The sequence below is a fragment of the Centroberyx affinis genome, unplaced genomic scaffold, assembly GCF_046629955.1.
Source record: "Centroberyx affinis isolate AG114_WGS23_722 - 3 ecotype Tasmania unplaced genomic scaffold, CSIRO-AGI_Caff_v1 ptg002510l_1, whole genome shotgun sequence".
In the NCBI taxonomy this organism is placed as follows: domain Eukaryota; kingdom Metazoa; phylum Chordata; class Actinopteri; order Beryciformes; family Berycidae; genus Centroberyx; species Centroberyx affinis.
In genome coordinates, this window is record NW_027280732.1 from 362,434 (window position 1) to 383,489 (window position 21,056).

Sequence of the window (21,056 nt, forward strand, 5' to 3'; positions counted from 1 at the left end):
TTCATGCATTTTATTCAAGGGACGAGGGGCTTTTTAAGTGCTACAACGGCATAAACCAGTATCTGACATCAAGTTAGCACCAGTCAATTTGCTGCTAGCTATGTAAGCTTATTTTACAAAATGACCGTGGGGATTTCTAAACGATTTATTTTACGTTTATTGACTGCTTGCTGTTCCATCTAGATGATTAGTCAACTTTATTCACACTTTTAAAAGGTGTAGCACAGCTGGTCTGTGTCATATTGCCAGAGGACAAGGGAACATCCATCCACTCTATGATTCAATGTAACAATCAGAACTAGATGGCACTCAGTAGAGCGCATACCTCCATCAACACTATGCAGTTGTCAATATATGCCAGTTTCACCTGTCGGATTTTCACTAATAGTTCATAATTTCTTCCATGCCACATTACCACCTTGTTTCACATCAGGAGATTCAAACATTTTCATGACTGGACCTGAAATGCGACATCAGATCTGCCTGTTCAAATTATTGCCACTTTTAAGCCTTTTAGCTGATTATCACAACACAACCAATCAGCTCTTTATGTGTTCAGTGGCAATTAGAGCTGCCCCTCTAACACTGGACCAAGTTTTGGAAAAATTAGCAGGGTGGGCAAACAGGTAATGAGCTCTCCAGTATCCGCATGTTGTTTGATTGAGCCAATAAGGGAGGCTTTGCCTCTTCTCTCTCTGTCTGCTGATAGGCTACAAAGTTTGATGATGTTACGTGAGCCTTTTTTGAGAAGCCACGCCCACTGCCATGCCCCCTTTTGGTCAATTGGTGTGACAAGTTAATCACCTCTTCCTTGCCCCATGACCAATCTTTCCACAAAGTTTCATGCAAATCCATTGATAACTTTTTGAGAAATCCTGCTAACAGACAAATAGACAAACAGACGGTTTGGGGTGAAAACTCTAACTAAAATGCTCACAAGTTTGGTAGCATTTTTTATAAGATTAGCATTTTGGTCTCCCAGTATAATTTGAATGGGAAAAATGATCTCCTTTTCATAGAATATTAAGGTCACATTCAAAAACTGTAAAACTAGAAAATGTGCTCAGCAGAGCGCAGACCATCGCCATGTCTGACAACACCCCGCAAGCAAGTATTGAACCATTTGGTGATATGCCACGCCCACCACCACGCCCCCTTTGGACCAATCGACATGAAAAGTTCATCATGAATCAGTTCTTCCTTGGCCCATAACCAACCTTCACACCAAGTTTTGTGCAAATCCGTGCCCAACTTTTTGAGATATCCTGCTAACATACAAACACACAGACGCAGGTGAAACCATTACCTCCTTGGCGGAGGTAATTACCCCTAAAAAGCCCTTCCTCATGTTCTGGCATATCAAGGCATGCGGTTTGGCAACTGACCAGTCGAAACTGGCTGTGACATAGCTCTTTAAAAGTCTTGATTTTGAATGCTAATTATTTTGCGGTGTTCATAAAATGTGAATGGCACCAACGTAGCTGTCCGAAAGGTGAACCAGTTGGCTTATGAGTGTGAATTGGCTTGTGAATTGCTATTGATAAGGTGGAGATACTAAGGTCTGAAACTGGCCATCTTCAGTGTAACAGCTACAGCTTTGACAGATTGTTTTGAAGATTTGAGGAGTTTCTTCCTTTTTCACCTCAGGCATAATGAGCCTAATGGTTTCTGAGGAGAAGAATGCTGTAGCTCTTTCTGGCTAAGTGGTCATTTTTTACCCCTCACTGGTGAAGGCCAACATTCCTTGTCCCTGCCAGCTGTAATGCACACACACACATACACACACACACAGATCGTGCTAATCACAAATACTTTGACCCCATTTTGACAGCAGTTTATAGCTGATAGAAGATGTAGAGGTGAAGAGGTCATTCGTTCCCCGGGGAGATTGAATCCTGGCAGCCAGATTGCATTCTGCGTCCAAGGTCTCATTCCATTACCGATGAGAATGGACGTACGACGAATCAAAGCGACCCCAGTGAGGGAACGACAGGGGCCAGCGTCCCTTCAGAGCTCCGGACGAGTCACGACAGACAGCAAAGAGCGAGCCAAGGCCAGAAAAAGTAAGAGATAGAGATCTTTAAATCTGAAGCACACCGGTCGAAGTTGACAGGCTTCGCGGTGTGAATGGACGTGATCTGAAGTGAGGCTATCGAAGTGGGATTGACAGAGGCAGATAGACGTAGGCCATCAAAAGTCCCCCTGGTACACAGATAGGATCAGCCAGATAGAGCAGACTGACAGCAGATGCTTTTATGGAAGAGCCGAGAAGCGCTATTGGCAGGGAGGAGGGCGAAGTAGAAGTAGGTGAAGAATTACAGTATAGCGCTAACAGTGTGATAAGCCGGGATGCACACGACGTGCTCTGAAAACATGCCAAAGCTTACCACAGAAGACAATGCAGCACACCCACACTGGAAGTACCATATAGGGAACAGAAAAACCTTGACTCACCCACACAGTGGGCTTTGTACACACAATCTAAATGCATGATCCCCCTCTCTCTCTCTCTCTCTCTCTCTCTCTCTCTCTCTCGCTCTCTCTGTCTCCCTCCCTCTCTCTCTCTCTCTCTCACACACACACACACACACACACACCATTCCGGCTGCACAGAGCGGACATAACAGACCTGTCTCTAGATAAAATTTAAAAAAACAGCATAAGGCGAGCCAAAAAACAATTTAAAAAACAAGACAGATTCAACCTAGACCTCCTTTCCTCCAAAGCAAAACAAACATCCCACTCACACACACACACACACACACACACACACACATACACACAGCACTTACACACACACTCAGTGATACTGAATTTGAAAATAATGGACTCACCCAGAAGAGGAGGTTGAAGAAGACCATCCCATAGCGCAGGCCCATCATGCAACCCTCGGCCATCCTGCAGCGGCGCAGTTCTAGGAGGAATATGAAGGAGAGGTCCAGGTAAAACACCACATACTTCTTGCCCTGGGCGTAGCGCCCCTTGGACGTCTGCGGCCCCTTCGCCGTGTGGAAGCCGAACGCAAACGGCGGCCGCTTGTACTCAAACTCCCCACTGTAGCGGTGAAACCCGGAGGTGAACGGCGGCGTGTCCGGTTTGCTGTCCAGAGACGGACTGCGCCGGTACGGAGTCTCGTCTGTGCTGGAGCGTCTCATTATGAGAGGTGAAGGAGCCGCGAAGAGTCTTTAATAGTGACGCTCTGTAATTCAGTTCTGCTTCAGAGGCACAGAGTCCACAGCGAAGGCCCAGAAACTAAGTGATTCCACCGAGGGATGATCGTCGTATTTGGGAAATGCTTTGACCTATCTCCAGTGGAGCTCAAAAATAATTATGACCCCTATCGAACCTGGAGCTCTGTCAGAATATCAGCCGATTTAGTTACAGACCAAACATGATCAAAAACCCGATCTGAGTTAATCTGTGGAAGATAATGTGCTGTCATTCACTTGAGTTGACTTCCTCTCCTTAATCCTACTCTGCCACTATATTCAGATAGAGACTTTGCATAATCCTGCTGCAACACCTGTGTAATTCTGTGTATTTAGGACATAATCCTAACACACACACACACATCTGCACATCCCTGTTTTCCGCTCCCTAATCCCTCAAACACAGGTGTCATGCTCCGAGAGATAAGCTGTTTTTCAATTCCATTTTCATAACAGTTCAATCAGGCAAACTGTTGGAGGGCTCGGATTCGACCTCTCCAACTGGTTTTGGCTGGCAGAATAATCCAGAAAACGTCCTACCTGGTCTCATGAGAAACAGCAGGTGCTCTGGCCAGGGGGGTGATGACACCCTCACTTCAGCCAATCAACTTCTTTTACACCGTAATAACACAATCCGCTGAGAAATGAACGCTACACTCAGCTCTGAGGATTCAGCAATGCCCATGTGGCGTACTGTCGCTGTGCTTTTGCTGACATGCATATAAAGAGAGACAGGAAAAATGAGAAGTGAACAAGATACGGGGATGGAAGGATGATATTGCGAATGTCAGAGGAAGAATGAAAAAGCAGTAGAGGCATGAAGGGATGAATAATGCATGTGAGCAGACCGTTCTTTGGCTTCTTAAATGGATATCTCTATTGAATTCAGCTTTGCCGAGTTTTCTGCTCGCTTCTTTTGCCTCTGCCCTAACTTGTTCCTTTGTCTCCAAAAGTGTCTAGGGATTACTCCTCCTCTTCCCGCGGCTCATTCTCCACACATCTGCCAGCTCGCTCACTCCAACTCTCTCTCTCACACACTCCTCTGTCTCTTCCTACACCTCACTCTCTATCCCTCTCTGTTGTCTTCCCCCCTCTCTCTCGCTCTCTGCGCTGCTGCTGACGGCGTTTAATTAATTTCCAGACTCTCATCAGTGAGGCAAAGTGTTCAGCGGCCGTCCCTCTTCTCTCCCTCCGCTCTAGCGTTTTTTTTTTTCTCTCTCTCCTCTTCTCTAGGTGGGCAAGAAGATCAAGGTGTCCACCAGGGTCATGGCCAAGCAGCGAGGGAACGAGCAAGAGAGAGAGAGGGAGAGAGAGACAGTTTCCTCAGAGAAGCAGAAGAAAGACTGCAGTGTTTGAGCGGTAGTCCAGCCTGGCTGCCTGAAGCTCCCTCATTCCTCCTCCCTCCCTCTTTCACTCTCTCTCTCTCTCCTCTCTCTCTCTCTCTCTGCCCCCCTCCCTTTTTTTTCTCTCCTTCTCTCACAAGCTGCGATGCTCTCCCCTCCACATGCACAATCTCAAACACCCCATCCCTCCTTGGTAACTGTCCCCAAAACCTGACTGCGAGAGAGGCTGGAGCAGTCATTCATATTCTAGCCACACCCTACTACGCAGCGCAGCCAATCAGGGTCTTGCAGCCCATCCTCCCGCGTGTGCACGCCAATCATGTCCAACCATCTACCACATACACTCAGGCGCACACCACACACACACACACACACACACGCAGGCACGGAGAAATACACACACACATAAAAACCTGGTCTGTGGTTAACATACCAGTGCTGTGTAGCCCGTTGCACTTGCGCTAGGGCTGTCTCCTTTCCTCTCTCTCTCTCTCTCTCTCTCTGTCTCTCTTCCACTCTCTGTCTCTCTCTCTCTGCCTCCTGCCTGGAACTCATTCTACATTCAGAGGTTGTTCTTGCGCACAACCCAGGCTGCTCTCTCTCTATACGCTTGGCTTCAGTCATGTTTCTCTGTCTGTCCCTCCGGACCGGGAGATGGGGCATATCCACATATAACCCACACACAGCACAGGTTACCGCACAGCAAACAACCCGTTGAAAGCATGTATCTGTATGAACATACTGGGAAGTGCATCACTGACACTCACGCAGAATAACAGCATGTTCTCCACAACCTGGTGGCCATCTGGGTCAGCGGCTACGAATCCATGTGGAGGTTTTAAAGCCGCACAGGTATTGGTTATCAGATTTCTACTCTGTCTCCTATGGGTGCGTGTGTTTCTCCTGCTTGTTTAAGTTTCGCTAATTAAGGGTTTGGCACAATCATATTCAAGATATCTCTCCCACATTGAGGGTGTTTGCTAATTGCATGCATGATCTAAAATCCATTCTAATGAATCGCACTTCATACGAAAAAGAAAAAGAGGCGTAATCATACAGTATGTGGTTCATTCGTTTGATGCGTCAATTAACGCAGTAATCGATTTAATCTGCAGTCACTTCATAAAATATATAGATTTGGATGAGTCATGCAGCAGAATCCATCAGAGATTTGCATTTACAGACATTTTAGCATCACAAAGCAAATATGTAGCCTAATTCTTAGTCCTTCATGTTATGCCCCCCCCCCCCCCCCCCCCCCCCCAATACACACACACACATACCACCCACCGCACCACCACAGACACAAACCCACCCCACACGCAAACACCCATTCACACACACACACGCAGAAAAAAAAAAGTAAACATGCTGCAGCAGCACCCAAAGGGCCGCAGTAGCTTTGATGTCTTCAGTATGTACAAATAGATCAATGAAAAAAAGGTCTTGGACTGTAACAAAGAAAAATGATACATTATGAAGTTTATCTTTGTGAGAAGACTGAGGGTCTATAGATAGTAACACATATTCAGGTACTTTTATAATAGAACGTGAAATGGAACAAAGACATAAATGGGCAGAGGCGCTCAGTCAGATGCGCAAATCTTCCAAATGCACTCTGCTGCACTCTACTCTCCATGCAGCCATAAAGGGCTAGGATGCTGGCTTGCATTCCCTTGTTTAAAGATGGGATATGACTCTTCTGAATATCTCAGCTAAGTGACAAAATAGGCTCCAAGGATAAGCGCATTGCGCACAGAGCTGCAACATGAGCATATGAAATGAGACTAGCTCTCCAAAAGACATTTAATTTAGAGCTGCTTGCCTGGTAGAATTTTACCTTATGCAATCATTACAAAATCATTCATGTTCACACTTTCACCATGATGCTATTTTTGGCACTCTGGACCCAAGACGGTCCAAATCAAGGCTACAGCAAGAAGATTTTATGGAACATCCATGATGTGGATCAGTCAGCTACTTTATGTTTATCTCCAAACCAACTAGGTCCAATTGAGTAAACTGTAGATGGCAACTACTTTCAACAGTAGCCATTTCAGCCAGGTGAAGTCACCATTAGCATTAGCTGACATGGCTAACACAATTTGACTGTCAAAGCAGCATCACTAAGCATGCAGTATAATGTTACCATATTACTAATACTAAAGAAAAAAACAGTTTCTGCTGATAAGTAATAAGAATTAGACCTAGGATGGGGGGGGGGGGTTGGATCTGATAGGATGGTTGGGTTTGGTGGAGGGAGAATTATGGGAGGTTGCCAGGTTGGTGAGGGCTGGTTCATGCCATACGTGCAGCTTGGAGTTCATGCTTCTCGCGCTTCTCATGAGGACGGTGCACCTGAAACCTCCAGCACTAGTGACGCTGCAGGAAAATTCAGCTCTCCATATCCCCCAAAAAGAATAACCTCACAAGAATTGGCCAGCACTTCCAGTTCCTCTCTGTTCAGCCAATCCTGGACAGAGGCTCTGCGGCGCGGTTCATGTTGTTTCAAATTTCACGTGCATTCATAACCTCACGTGCACTCACTCACATTTGGCCGTTTGGCCATAAAACACTAGACAACCAAATGGTCCAGAAATGCAAGATGCATCACCGATGGCTCTTTTTAACTGTTAAAGTGTTTTTTTTCCCTTAAAAACATGCTTTCTTTGTGCAATGATAGATTAAATTAATGCTTTCTCATTTATTAAATCACATGGAGTGAGTCATTTGAATAAACTCCATTATTGCGCCTTAAAACTGTGAATGCACAATATTCATTAGGTGAAAATAGCTTAAAGTCTGAACCACAGTTCCTGCCATTTTCTATACATGCATAATGTGTAGATCTAAACATTCCATTTTGTCTCGGTGCTCTCAGGTGCTGGCAGGGTGCAGTTTTAGTCAGCGGCCACTTTCAGTTAGTTGATGAAAGGAGACAAAAACACAGTTGTCTGGTGGAAGCTGAGCAGACTGGAAGGGCTTTTTCACAACAGCATGACACCAAAGATCATTTAAGAATCAGAGCCATGAAGATTAATAAGAACTGCTCTGTGGGGAAATAAACATGTATTACAGAACCAAGCCAGTTCATGCAGGATGAAAGATTTGCTACACTGACTATAGAGCTTTATAGACAATAAAACAGCCAGAATAGCACTTACAGAGATGCTACACCCGAGCCACTTGCTTGTAATGTAATTTAAGGGTCATGAAGGAAGGTGTCACACATGGCAGTCATGCTTTACAAACTGGAAAGGGGCTGATTGAGTGTGACCTGTATATTGTGATTATAGTGCAAGTCTTTGAAAGGTTTTGTTATGGTTTTGTCTGCCTGCTTGTAAAACGGATCCATCTCCTGCCAAATGCTTCCTCAGTGGGGAACACTGGGCTCACGCCGCCTTGTTCCATCCACAAACAAATGTGATTATAATAAGTCCTAAATAAACATAACGTGACTTGACTTGTCATGATCGGAACAGCGCAAGTTATGTGTGTTAGTGACAGACAGAGAGACAGGGGCGAACACATAACCCCCATTTACACTTTGTGCAGCATGGTGTAAAAATAAAATGCATTTAATATAGCTAAAAAGTGCTATAGGTAAAACTTAAAAGAGCATTACAGAAGAATATAAAAGAACATATAATACTGGAATAATATAATATCATAAATAATAATATAATGTCAAAATAATAAGAATAGAGTATGATATCTAAGTCTCTCAGTATCATCAAAAGACAAAAATTTGGTAAAAACATATTTGAACAAGCTTTTTAGTATGTTGCTCAATTTCCTAAATTCTTAGATATAAGCTTGATGTAGAGATAAAGGACCAAGAGAAAACTGAATTTGTCTCGAGATATATTCAGCACCTCAGTTTTGTCTAAATTTAACTGAAGGAAATTTTGGCACATCCAGTCCTTGACAACAGCTAGATAGACATGCTGAGTACCGCTGGCATAGCGATGCAATCCCAGCATGCAATATGAGCAAGGGATAACACATAAATAAAACATTCCTGGCCCAAGAAATGGGCCTTGAGGCACACCAAACGTAATCAGTGAAGAAGAAGAAAAAACACAATCAACAGCAGAGATTGAAAATTTCCAGCTCGACAGGTAAGATGAGAACCCGTCCAAGCTAGTTGCAGAGACACAATTCCTCAGTCAATAAATTAGAAAAGCAAGATCACTCATGTTGAAGGCTGCGATTAGGTCAAGCAGCACTAACAGAAACGCAGGGAATCAGCAGTAATCAAGAGAAGAGTGGCTTCAGTCCTGTGTGATGTTTCCAAAAAAACACACTTGGAAGAAAAGGAGTCTCCGCACACTCAGTTCAGTGCATATTTCACATTTAATATGCATATTAATTAATATCTGATGAAGGTCTCCTAGACGGAAAGCCTACTATTAAAATGTGAAATATGCAGTGAAGTCAGCGTGCAGAGACTCCTTTTCTTCTACTTTTGCTCCAGCAGCGTGGCAGAGACTGCAGCTGGGTGAGCGGCAGATTCCTCGACATATTCTGCAAAAAAAACAAAAAAAAAACATTCTGACATTTTTTCAAAAAAAATATTTTTTTCCCCCCACCATCTCTGAGAGGAGCTATGATGCCACATTCTGTCACACTCTTCCAAGAAAGGTTTAACACTTTTGAACCAGGTCAGGTACATTATAACCGCTGGGGGAAGTGATATTTACAACAGAAAACAAGCAAGGACCTATAGACCCCATAACGTCTTCGGGGAATTTAGTAGGAATCATATACAGGGGACTGGAGGGCAAACTCATATGTGACACAGAATCCATTTTTCCCGGCACTCTCTAACACTCTCCCCACCCTGAAAAAAGTGCCCTTGAGCAACACAATGAACTTCCACCTGCCCCAGTGGAGCTGCTCAGCGGCTGAAGGTAGAAGACTGTGGTAGTAGTGTGTAAAAAAGAACATATGAACTTAACCAAATATCTCTGGTTAAAGGCATACTGAGTAGGATTTCGCCGGTTGTGGCTTGTAGACACAACTTTCGAAGTTGACCCCTCGTCCCTGAACCCGGTTCAAAGAACGGTACAAAACACAAGTACGGCAAGGCGAAACGCCAAGCAGACAAGGACTGTTCCAAAACAAGAGTGAATCTGGGGTTTGCTTTCACCCGTTGGTGAGTATTGAAGGAGAGGATGGGGATGAAGAGCGAGTTGGCCTGTAATCTGTTGGACAGGTAGGTAGGTTAGCTTAACTGGCTAGGTATCAGCTTTTCCACTACAACGAAGCTACGCTAACAGCGGTAGCTAGCTGCCAGCTCACGACACACTCACTCTGACCAGAACTCCAGTTACTCTGTTAGAGTTCAGGATCGCTACTGCAGCCAGCGTGGCTTTTAGAGATGAACCCATTTAAACTCACCACTACTGCAAAAGAGGTCGAAAATAAAGTTATTTCCACAGAGACTGTGTAGGTCACAAACGCAAGGGTTTTCGCATCGTCAAAAATAAAAAGTTGAGCCAAAATCTGCAGAGATATTGGTTCACACCCACTGACAAAAGTTTGACACCCAGAAATGTCCCGAACATTCAGAAATAAGAAAATCCAGGCAGAAAGCAGGCTCTCTGAAGACACAAACACTGTCACACACTAATAAGTAATGATTGAGTGGGATAATTTTTGGATGGGTTTATGCTATTTCAAGGGGTAAAATCCTGCTCAGTATGCCTTTAAATAAAGGTTAAGCACACAGTCAATTTTGGATTATTTAATTTAAATAAGCCTTTCAGTTAACCAGAACCACAAGGGCTGTGCGCTGTTTAAAGAATCATTTGCTGAACAGACACTGTCACTTGACCTTATCAGCCTTTTTGTGATGAAAAGCATCTCTGAAAGTTTCTGAGTGTTTGGTGGCAGAGGCTGCTGAACACCCGGCCTGGGTAAGAAACAATGAAAATACATCATTTGCCATTTATGTTTGTGCTGGTGGAAAGCCTAAAGGTAGATTACCTATCATCTGGGAAGGTGAACTGAGGAAATTGAACTTTAATTATTTATACAATCTATATAGCGCAGGCTGCCTCCACAGAAAAACTAATTAGGTTTAAAGTTGTTATCAGGATGTATTTGTCTCATCATGTCCTCAAATGGGACTACACTGGTAAGGATGCATAAATCTGACTTTAATAACATTATCTACTCATATACAGACGCATAATTCTTGCATATATATTTCATGAAGGGAACTTCTATTTGTGATTACAGCACTGTTTGTGGTGGAATATTGAGAAGAAAGTCTTAAAATATTCACACATTTTAGTTGAACATCAGTCAATATGATGAACGCAAACAACATGTCTGTCATGATCTGTTCAAACCTTGAGCTTTATGGTAATTCACGGTGAGAAGGTGATTTCCATCCATTTATCAACCATTTCTGCCTTATGGGGTGTCTGGAGCAGCATGACAGATTCTGATCTCTGCTCCACACCTTTGAAGAGCCAGCGTGAAAAAAAAAAACCTACTCACCTACAAACACGATGTACGCGTATCTGTCAGATCTCCCATTTGCATTCTGCTGCTAATCCATCTTAGCAAAGGGGTTATTATCCTGTTTGCCAGGCACATGCTGCCCGAGAGAAGACAAATATGCGTTCTACGTGGACACGTCATTGTGGACATGAAGGGTGGATAATTCCCCTTGAGGATGGGTAGGGGGAATGCTGGAAAACGATCCATCCTTTTTACAAACACAAACACACATGGAATCATAAAAACTCACGACAACACACAATCCCACTGAGCAGTTTTCCCTTCATTAAAGACTTCTAAATGGTTTACAGCCGTCTAGGCTAAAATGAGGCTACATAGGGTTTAAAAGTAAAAGTGTAGTAGATGTCTATGTTTTAGACTACGTCTTCTGGATTATATCACAAAAGAAAAGCATTATCTTGTACATATGGGCACCTCTGGTGCATACTTTTCATATTTACAGCTGTTTATACAGTATTTAAATAAGTAATAATGGATTCACTGCTTCGTCTAAAACTGGGCTATACATGCCAAAAAGATCCTGAATTATATTAGAGCTAAAGCAGAGACACAACGTTGAAATCATGTTTTACAGTGGAATAACACATATGCATGAACACCAAAAACCCCCCCCCCCAACACACACACACACACACACAGGTGTTCAGTTACACGCTGCATTAACATGGAGACGAGACAATTGATTGGCAGTCCCACATTTATAGGACACCCACTCCCAGATTACACACACAGAGCCAGAAGCAGACAGAGACACCTGTCCTCCCTCATGTGCTGCATTAAGAGAGAAGCATGTGAAAACACACACACATAAAAACAGAGCTGAAATCCCAGTGAGAGTAATCTCATCACATAGCTGCCTCAGACAGGTGGCTGTGTGTAGGCAGACCAGCTCCTGGGAGCAGGTTCAGAAGACAGAGAGCGAGAGAGTTAACCACCATAAAGACCCTGGAGCAGCAGAGACAGCTACCATCAAACCACATCAATTGACGCACAAGTGTGTGTTTGTGTGTGTGTCACGTGGCTTAGTTCCATCGTTCCCTCAAGGATCTTGGTCCATTGTGCTCTCCTGTGACTGCAGTCAATACAGCAGTCTGGCTTTCAAAGACAAGGGAACCTTGATGGCTCCCAAGGGCGAACAGACATATACTCACTTAACAGGCTGTAAGGAGCCACGCTTGTAATGCATGTAAATTGTAAATGTTATGTATTTTTGCATGACAGTAGAAAAATAATTATCTTTTGCAGGATGATATTCAAGCAGCCAAGCAATTCAGGTCCAAGCTGTAGGCTACAGTAGTGTTGTGAAATTGGCATGGATTTAGCTTAAGCAGGAGAGCTGCAAATCAGTGGCTGGATAATGATGTTATGAAAAAAAAATTTCATGTATCCCTTTCTGTGATAATATGTTTTGTAGGGATACTGGAATACAAGATATGGCAATGTTTCCAGTGTCGCCACAGTGGGGGGCTGATCAAATCCAACACAAGTCCAGCTGAGCTGCAGCAGCAGCAGCAGCCTGTTGTGCACCATGTAACTAGTTCATGGAAAGCAAAGCGGGTTTGTCAAATCAAATGTGTGCAAATGTTTCCAGAATGCAATTAAATGTTTCACTGAACAAGATCAAAGTTCTTACAAGGAGTTTTTGAAGTGGAAAGAAGTTGATTGGTTCTGCGTTCCTGTGTAGGCGTCCTTTCAACTACAAAACCTGGTCATAAAAAAAAAAAGACATAAAACCATTTTTTATATCTACCTGAAACATTTACACATGTTTGATTTGGTTAGTGGTTATCAGCAGGAACTGTAATAGCTGTTGCTATCTGGCATGGCTGGAAAAAATTGGCCACAGCGGATATGTTTAGGCATTCTTTCAAGTTTACCGGACGCCTCCGTACCTAATTATCAACAGGACTGTCAGCATTTGTTACGGGGTGAGAGGAATTATTTAATGTGAGTGTGAGCTACATGAAGACAGACAGCTTGCTTTAAACCAAGAGAGACAGGATCATGTCAACAGATTGTCAGGTGTCAGAGTTCCTGCTCTCGTCACATCTGCTTCTGCACTGTGTTAAGCATTTATTCACATTTCAAGTCATTAAACAGAGGCTGTGAGGGTAAATTAACTGAAAATAAAGAAGCTACAACGGCATGCAGCCAACATGAGAAACTTTCCTCAAAGCTGCTGTTAGCAATAAAAGTTTGTGAAAGAAAACACTTTGACTTTATTTCTCAAACACTACTGTAATTAAAGGCTGTGGGAAGACTCCAAAAATTAAAAACACATTTATAATTAACAGGCCTATTAACAGTGAGGCCTGGTTATGCATTTGTCAAACAAATTGGCTGAACTTGGTTAACACCGTCTGGGGTAAGCTGCATTTTTGGATTCAACTGATGCTTTTTTGTTAGTGTGATATCTTCACAAACACATCTTCGATTTACAGCCTTATGTTGATCCATATGCTAGTTACAAAGCTATTAAAACTGTCAGTGACATCAAAATAAAACTGCTTTGTCGGGAGCAGATTGTGAGCATGATGGGGCGTCCCGCCGCTGACTCGACCGGCCGAGTTGCACACGTGTAACTGCAACGCCGTGGGTCTGAATCTGACTGCTGACCTTTGCTGCATGTCATTCTCTCTCTCTCTCTCTCTCTCTCTCCCCCATATTTCCGGACCCTCCCCGTTGTTTGAATTCTTGCCTCGGCTGACTTTTTACTCGGCCGATTGTTTGCATTTTAAATCCTTCCTGGGAATGTGAGACAGGGAACAGCGCCGTCCTTTCAGCAGAGCCTCAGCAGCGGCTCATTTAGCCCCTGGTGGTCAGCTTACACACTGCTCGGCGGCACTCAATGACTCCCACACACACTCACTGGACAAAATAATTGGAACATAAAAAACGTAAAACATAAAAGAGCTGTCACATGTTTGTTGAGCAAAACCTGCAGCCTTTTCTTAAGCTGATTATCTACACTGTTTTGTGACTTTCTATTCATGTGGACTTTTAGATTATGGCTCTGTTGTTTGATGAGCAACAACTACGAATCATATTATTATCAAATAATACTAATTCATGAATCAAATGCTGATATTTTGCCAGTAATAAGTGAGTATACTCTCCAGCTAATGTAGGACAAAACCAGCAAACACTTTGGTCCCCAGTGGAGTCCCAATGGAGTCCAGGGAGTGAGAAGTGAAAAACTGAATGAAAAAACGATAATTGAAATTGAGCATGAAATGTTTATGACTCATGTCATGTGCAAGTGTTGGATCATGACCCAATTATTATCATCTTTGTTATTGTTGTGTAGTTGCTCACTACACTTACCCACTCCACTCAGGGGAATCCATGCTGAGCAGAGGTACTCAGTTATTACTGACATGATAGCAACATTTGATTCAAAAGGTATTATTATTTGATAATAATATGATTAATATTTAATTATAATTGTCATGTTCATCAAAAAACCGAGCCATAATATAAAAGTTTCACCCAAATTAAAAGTCACAAAGCAGAGTAGGTAATCAGATGAAGAACAGGCTGCAGGTTTTGCTTAACAAACATGTGACAGCTCTGTTGTATATCACCGCTATCGACACGGAGTAACATTCATGTCTCACCGCAGGAGTCACAACATAAGATAACATAACACAAAACATCTAACTGTGCTCCTTCTTAATAAAAACTCCCTGCCTCGCTGTCACCACAAAGGAAAAGGTTGACAGGCAAAGCGGCATTATCACTGATTGCATTTTCACTTACATACACAACAGGAAGTGTTGTATTGTCACTTTGCAGTAAAGTATCAGCCGTGATCTGTCACACTGTCAGCTATTCTTTCCAAGCACTAATTAATAAGAGTCAGAGAAGACGGCAAAATTCAGAAACACACTCATAATGATCCGTTAAGAGACGGCAACACGTAAACAATTTAACTGAGGTGTGAATCTCGAGATAATCTAGCCTGGAGAGATGATCATTTTTTAATCATTACACAGTTTGATGCTTTGGCAATATGAGAATAGGCTACTTGTCATGCCAATAAAACAAATTAGAATTTGAGATAATGCCCTCATTGCTATTTATGAAGACAAAGTGAGGGGGGAAGAACAGAGGCATTATCAGGGAATTAATGTGTTAAAAAGTTACAATCTTGCTGTGAGCCGAAGCGTAAAAAGTAAACTTCGAGAGTAAAAGGTGGGGGGGGGGGGGGGAGAGAAGAAGAGCAAGAGCTGAGATAGAGAGAAAGAACCGGGTGGATGGAGAGAGGGAAATGTATTAGTCGAGTGTTTCAATGCACTCGAGTCCCTGGGAGATACCGAGCCTCTATCAACCGAGCTCTCCAAACTTTTTCCATAATGTACCTTAAACTGGTGGAAGCAAACACAAGTATTGGGTAAAGTATTCATCCTGATTTCCGACAGCTTTGTTTCCATGGCAACTAATCCGCAGGCTGTGGCAGTAAAAAAAAAAAAAGTACCTTGTGAACTTCTCAATGAGAACAAGTCACTGTGGACTGCGGAGTGGCAGACTGTGCATGTTAATTATATCACAGACCTACTTAGAAATACAACAAATAAGAGCAAAATTATATGTTTGTCCTGTCTGTGTGTGTGTGTGTGTGTGTGTGTATGTGTGTGTGTGTGTGTGTGTGAATATGCATTTTAGAGTATTTTAAAGACATATGACTTTCTTTGTCCCACTAAAAACATCACCCTGACATACAAGGCATAACTATATGGTGATAAACAAATTATTTACGTGTCTATTTTTGTGTGTGTGTGTGTGTGTGTGTGTGTGTGAGAGAGAGAGAGAGAGAGAGAGAGAGAGAGAGAGAGAGAGAGAGAGAGAGAATATGTATTTTAAAGACCCACTAAAAACAACACTGCCATGGCATACAAGGCATAACTATATGATGATAAACAAATTATTTATGTGTTTGTGTGTGTGTGTGTGTGTGTGGGTGAGAGCGAGAGAGAGAGAGAGAATATGTATTTTAAGGACTTTGTCCTACTAAAAACAACACTGATGGTATACAAGGCATAACTATATGGTGATAAACAAATTATATATGTGTGTGGGTGTGTATGTGAATATGTATTTTAGAGTATTTAAAGACATATGACTTTCTTTGGCCCACTAAAAACAACACCGCCCTGGCATACAAGGCATATCTATATGGTGATAAACTAATTATATAGTCTCTTTGAATGTGTGTGTGTGTGTGTGTGTGTGTGTGTGTGTGTGTGTGTGTGAGAGAGAGAGAGAGAGAGAGAGAGAGAGAGACAGAGAGACAGAGAGAGAGAGAGAGAGAGAGTGTATTTAAAGACTGCCATGGTATACAAAGACTGCCATGGAAAACAAGACTGCCATGGTATACAAGGCATAACTATATGGTGATAAGCAAATTATATACGTGTCTGTGAGTGTGTGTGTGTGTGTGTGTGTGTGTGTGTGAGTGTGTGTGTGTGTGAGTGTGGAGGGTTGGCCAGGGCGGAGCAGACATTACAAAGGACACTATAATCAAGGCCTCTATATGAGGGTTAATTACAGTGCCGGGAATATTCCTGCTAACAGGGGCTAATGACGTGTGACATTAGCCACTGTGAGCTAATTGGGGATATAATTAGATAAATCATCCCAAACTGGCATGGAATCAGGATATTCTATCATTTAGGGTGTGTTATATTAAGAGCTCAATGTGACACTCTGTTTTGTACCTCAGGAGGAATGGCAAATCAAGAAAATGCAATGATGAGTACAGAAGCAGAGAGAAACAGTGTGGCATCGCTCACAGCATGCAGCCAGATTTGATGAAATTAATAAGATGAAGTGATGCCAGATCCTCGCTCTCAGGGCTCGTTAGCAATCAGGATGTTCTTACAAGAAGGATAGTTCAGATCAGGTCGATGTGCAGTTCTGACAGAAAGTTCAGTTTTCCAGGGCCAGTTTTCCACACATACACGCCTTCAGAAACCCCCTTGACTTTCTCTGCACTTTGTGGTGTTAGAGCCTCAGTTCAAAATGAATTAAATTAGGATTATTTGTCACTGACCTACAGATAATAATCCATAATGTCAAAGTGTTTTTTAAAATGTTTTACAAATTAAAATGAACGCTTTGACATTTTATGAACACTATTACACTTTATATCACGTCACTGCACTACAATAATTATCTTCTTATGCTCTTTTATTTTCCTCTTAAATTCTGTTTTTCTATTTTAATTCTTTTTATATCTTTGTGGAGTATATGTTCCTTATTCCTTTTATACTGAGAGGACCTAGCAAACAAATATTTTACTCATACTAGTGCAGCTTTGAGCCCCGCTGCTGCACAGAGCGCTGTTGGCTTGTTTATTCAAAGTTTATTAATATTGAACGTGTCGCGTGTCCAATCCGACACTGCACGTCCTTGGGTCCCCAGCAATACACCCGCCAAGTGTGAAGTAGATCGGACGAACGGTTCTCGAGATATGTGAAGGACACACATAGAGATTCCTTGACAAATAAACACATTTGAACTTCAAATACTTTGAGTCCAAAATTATTCAGCCCCTTTGCAGTGACACTCCAAATTAAAGTGCATTCTGATGTCTTTGAGATGTTTCTACAACTTGGTTTGAGTCCACCTGTGGCCAAATGAATTCATTGGACATAACTCAGAATAAAACACATTTGTCTATATAAAGTCTCACGGATGAGCAGAAACTGTACCATGAAGTCCAAGGAACTGTCTGTAGAATTCAGAAAGAATCAGCTCCGATTTGGGGAAGGGTTTAAAACATTTTCTGAAAGGTTGTGAGTTCATAAAAGCACTGTAAGCTCCATCATTACGAGATTTAAAAAAGCTGAATGAAGCTACCCAGACTCTTCCTAGAGCTGGTCATCTGATGAAACTGCGCAACCGAGCCAGAAGGGCCTTGGTCAGCGAGGAAACCAAGAAGCATCGCTCCAACAGAACTATAGACTTCCTTGGCTGCGATGGGAGATTTGACAGAAGGACAACAGACAGAGCGGCACTTCAGAAATCTGCAGCGGCCAGAAGGAACCAACTCCTGGAGGAAAAAGGGCGCGTGGCAACAGCCTGAAGTTTGCAAAAGGGCACATGAAAGACTCCGAAAGCACGAGGCGAATTATTCCGATGAAACAAAAATTGAAGTCTTCAGCTGTAATGCAAACCTCTAAATTTGGCAGCAGCTGGGGCGCAGCTCATCACCCATGTAACACCATCCCTGCTGTGAAGGGTGGTGGTGACAGCATCAGGCGGTGAGGGGAAGGCTTCAGTGTCAGCGACTGCATGGGGAGACGAGTAAGGACAGAGGAAACACAGAATGAAGCCAAAAACAGACAAAATCTACAGATGGGACAATTTCTGCTCCAGAAGGACGTTGACCCTGAGCGTACAGCCAAGCCGACACTGGAAAGGCTTCAGTACAAGAGTGTGAAAGTCCTTGGGTGGCCGAGCCAAAGCCCGGACTTGAATCCCATTTAAAATCTGTGAAATTGAAGAAATCTGCTCACAGACGTTCCCCATCCAACTTGAGAGTGCTTGAGTAAAACTACAAGTTATAATGTGAGAAAATCCCAAAATCCAGATGTGCCAAGCTGATACAGACTTATCCAAGAGAACCTGAAGCTGTAATCACTGCCAAAAGTGCTTCTACAAAGTATTCACTCAGAGGGTTTAAATAATTAGTCAAATGAGAAGATTTTCAGTAAGTTGGGAAAAAAAACACTAACATGTTTTCACATTATGGGTTTTTTTCTGTAGATTGACCAAAAAAAACCCTCAAATTTCCATTTTGTATTCAGTCTATAACACAAAAAAATGCAGAAAAAGTCCAGGGGGGTGAATACTTTCCGAAGGCATTGTACTCCAATTCTAGTAGCCTGATCGTCTCCATTTTAAAATCATGAAAATAGATTTTTCCTCTCAGGCTAAATTGTGATCCATGTCCAGGGAGGCAACCTCCAAATCCATTAAGATCACCAAAGACTGAGCAACCTATACTGAATAAAACATCTAAAACAAGGGCTTGACTCTCATTTACATTCATTCCTGGCAGTCGCTCATTTCCAGACAGAAATTACTGATAAAGAAAATTAAATCATATCAAGCAACGAAGCACGTGGAGAGAATGCTTTGTGAGAAATGTGAGGAACAGGGAGGCACAGATAACCTTTAGCCACCAAATCAGAAATGTACAGGAAATATTTTTAGCTGTGTGGGATGTCAGCATGTTTAAAAGTATTCCCTGTGATGAATAATTTTGTAATAAAGACAAGTTTGCCGTACGTTGATTTAGTGTTCTCTTTAATGATACATGCTGCATGGAGAGAAGTACATAATAGCAAAGGGAATGTACGGAATTTGTACGGATGTTGTATAAGTGGGTCTCAGGAACAATACGATCTTGTCTATGCATGACAGTCATAAACCCTCACATGGAAAGGACATGAAAGCACATGATGAACTCATGATAATCAATACATTCGAATAGTACATATTTTCTCTACACCCTGCAATGCAAAATTAAAGGTTATGTAAAGATCTGTATGCAGTCGCTCTACCAAGAGGTCTAAAAAGAACCGTTTATATATAGTATGCTGATGTTCTCTGATACCTCTATCACTTACAAAGAAAACTTAACGGTTTTAACACAAAACTGAATAAAGATAAAAGCTGCATATGTCAACCAGAAGTAGTGGAGAGAGTGAGAGAAAGAAGGTGAGACGAGGGAAGGGTTAAGATATACAGTGGGGAAAAGAGAGCTGCCTAGTATTCTTTTTTTTTTTCTGTGTTAAACTGGGCGTGAGACGGGAGTCAGCGACAGTGGGAGAGTGTGGTGAAGGCTTGTGGTTTTTCACTCTGCACTAAACTTCTCAGCAGAGCTCTCAACAAGGAATAACAGGGGAGGGACAAAAGAGACCCTTCAAAATGAAAGAGGCCATGCTGTCAAATCCAGGACGGAATAAAAAATATATATATATACATCATGCATGGCATCAAGTATGTGCAGCTAAGTGCATATTATTGTTGCTGTAACTGCAGCTGTCAAACACTCTGCCTTTATTTCCCATTTTCATTTTTGAGGCTTGACACTTAAAGCAATCTGTTCCCAGCAGGATCCATATGGGGAAAAAAACACATTTCACATATCCAGAATATGTTTAGAGATATGTTATACATATTGGCACAAAAAATTTATTTGATAAAAATTTGTATTTGATAGCATTCATTTGAATATATTTTGGGTATACTTGCAGATATGTTATCAACAGCACATGAAGAAAATGCATTTCCAGTGTCTGAAATATATTTCAAATTAATGGCATCTGCATGTAAAAACAAATTGTTTTGGCCATTTTTTGTAGATTTTGAAACATATTTCTATTCTCAACTATGTCGTTTTTGCAGTAAGGAGAAGTTTCAGAGACATTTTTATCTCATTCATCAAAGACACAGTGCCCTAAAGATATACACAGTTACAAGTATGCAGCTGATTGGCTCCCACTACTGCCATTCTGTATTTACATCTGTTAGCAAGTCATCAGTTCTTATCATTTTACAGTCTGTGGAGAGACAGGAGAGACAAAAATAGAAATGATGATGAGAGACGAGACGAGATGAAATGTGATGAGACGACAATGTGCAGATTTGCTTGACCCATGTAAAGTTACATGGTTTGTCCTACCAAAATATAACTCAAATAAAAAATATATATTTTTTATTGCTGTATCCTGTTACTGTTTCCGACCCAGTTTCCCCATTGGGATCATAGAGTTTCATCATCTCATCTCATCTCATCTCATCTCATCTCATCTCATCGCATCTCATCTCATCTCATCTCATCTCATCTTGTCTCATCACATTTCATCTCATCTTGTCTCATCACATTTCATCTTATCGCATTTCATCTTATCGCATTTCATCTCATCGCATCTCATCTTGTCTCATCACATTTCACCTC

General features: G+C 42.2%; 1 protein-coding gene across 3 annotated transcripts in view; it reads right to left on the reverse strand.

Annotated features, from left to right (window-relative positions):
• tspan4a (tetraspanin 4a) overlaps positions 1-21,056 on the reverse strand; it is an 89,771-nt gene that overhangs the window by 65,518 nt on the left and 3,197 nt on the right. For 2 of the 3 annotated variants that reach the window (XM_071534284.1, XM_071534285.1), the window contains exon 2: positions 2,835-2,914. In XM_071534284.1, coding sequence (XP_071390385.1) covers positions 2,835-2,897 — 63 coding nt within the window. In that variant the 5' untranslated portion in view covers positions 2,898-2,914. Of the gene's footprint in view, positions 1-2,834; positions 3,156-21,056 lie in introns of those variants that run through there. The other variant, XM_071534283.1, reaches the window with a different exon arrangement.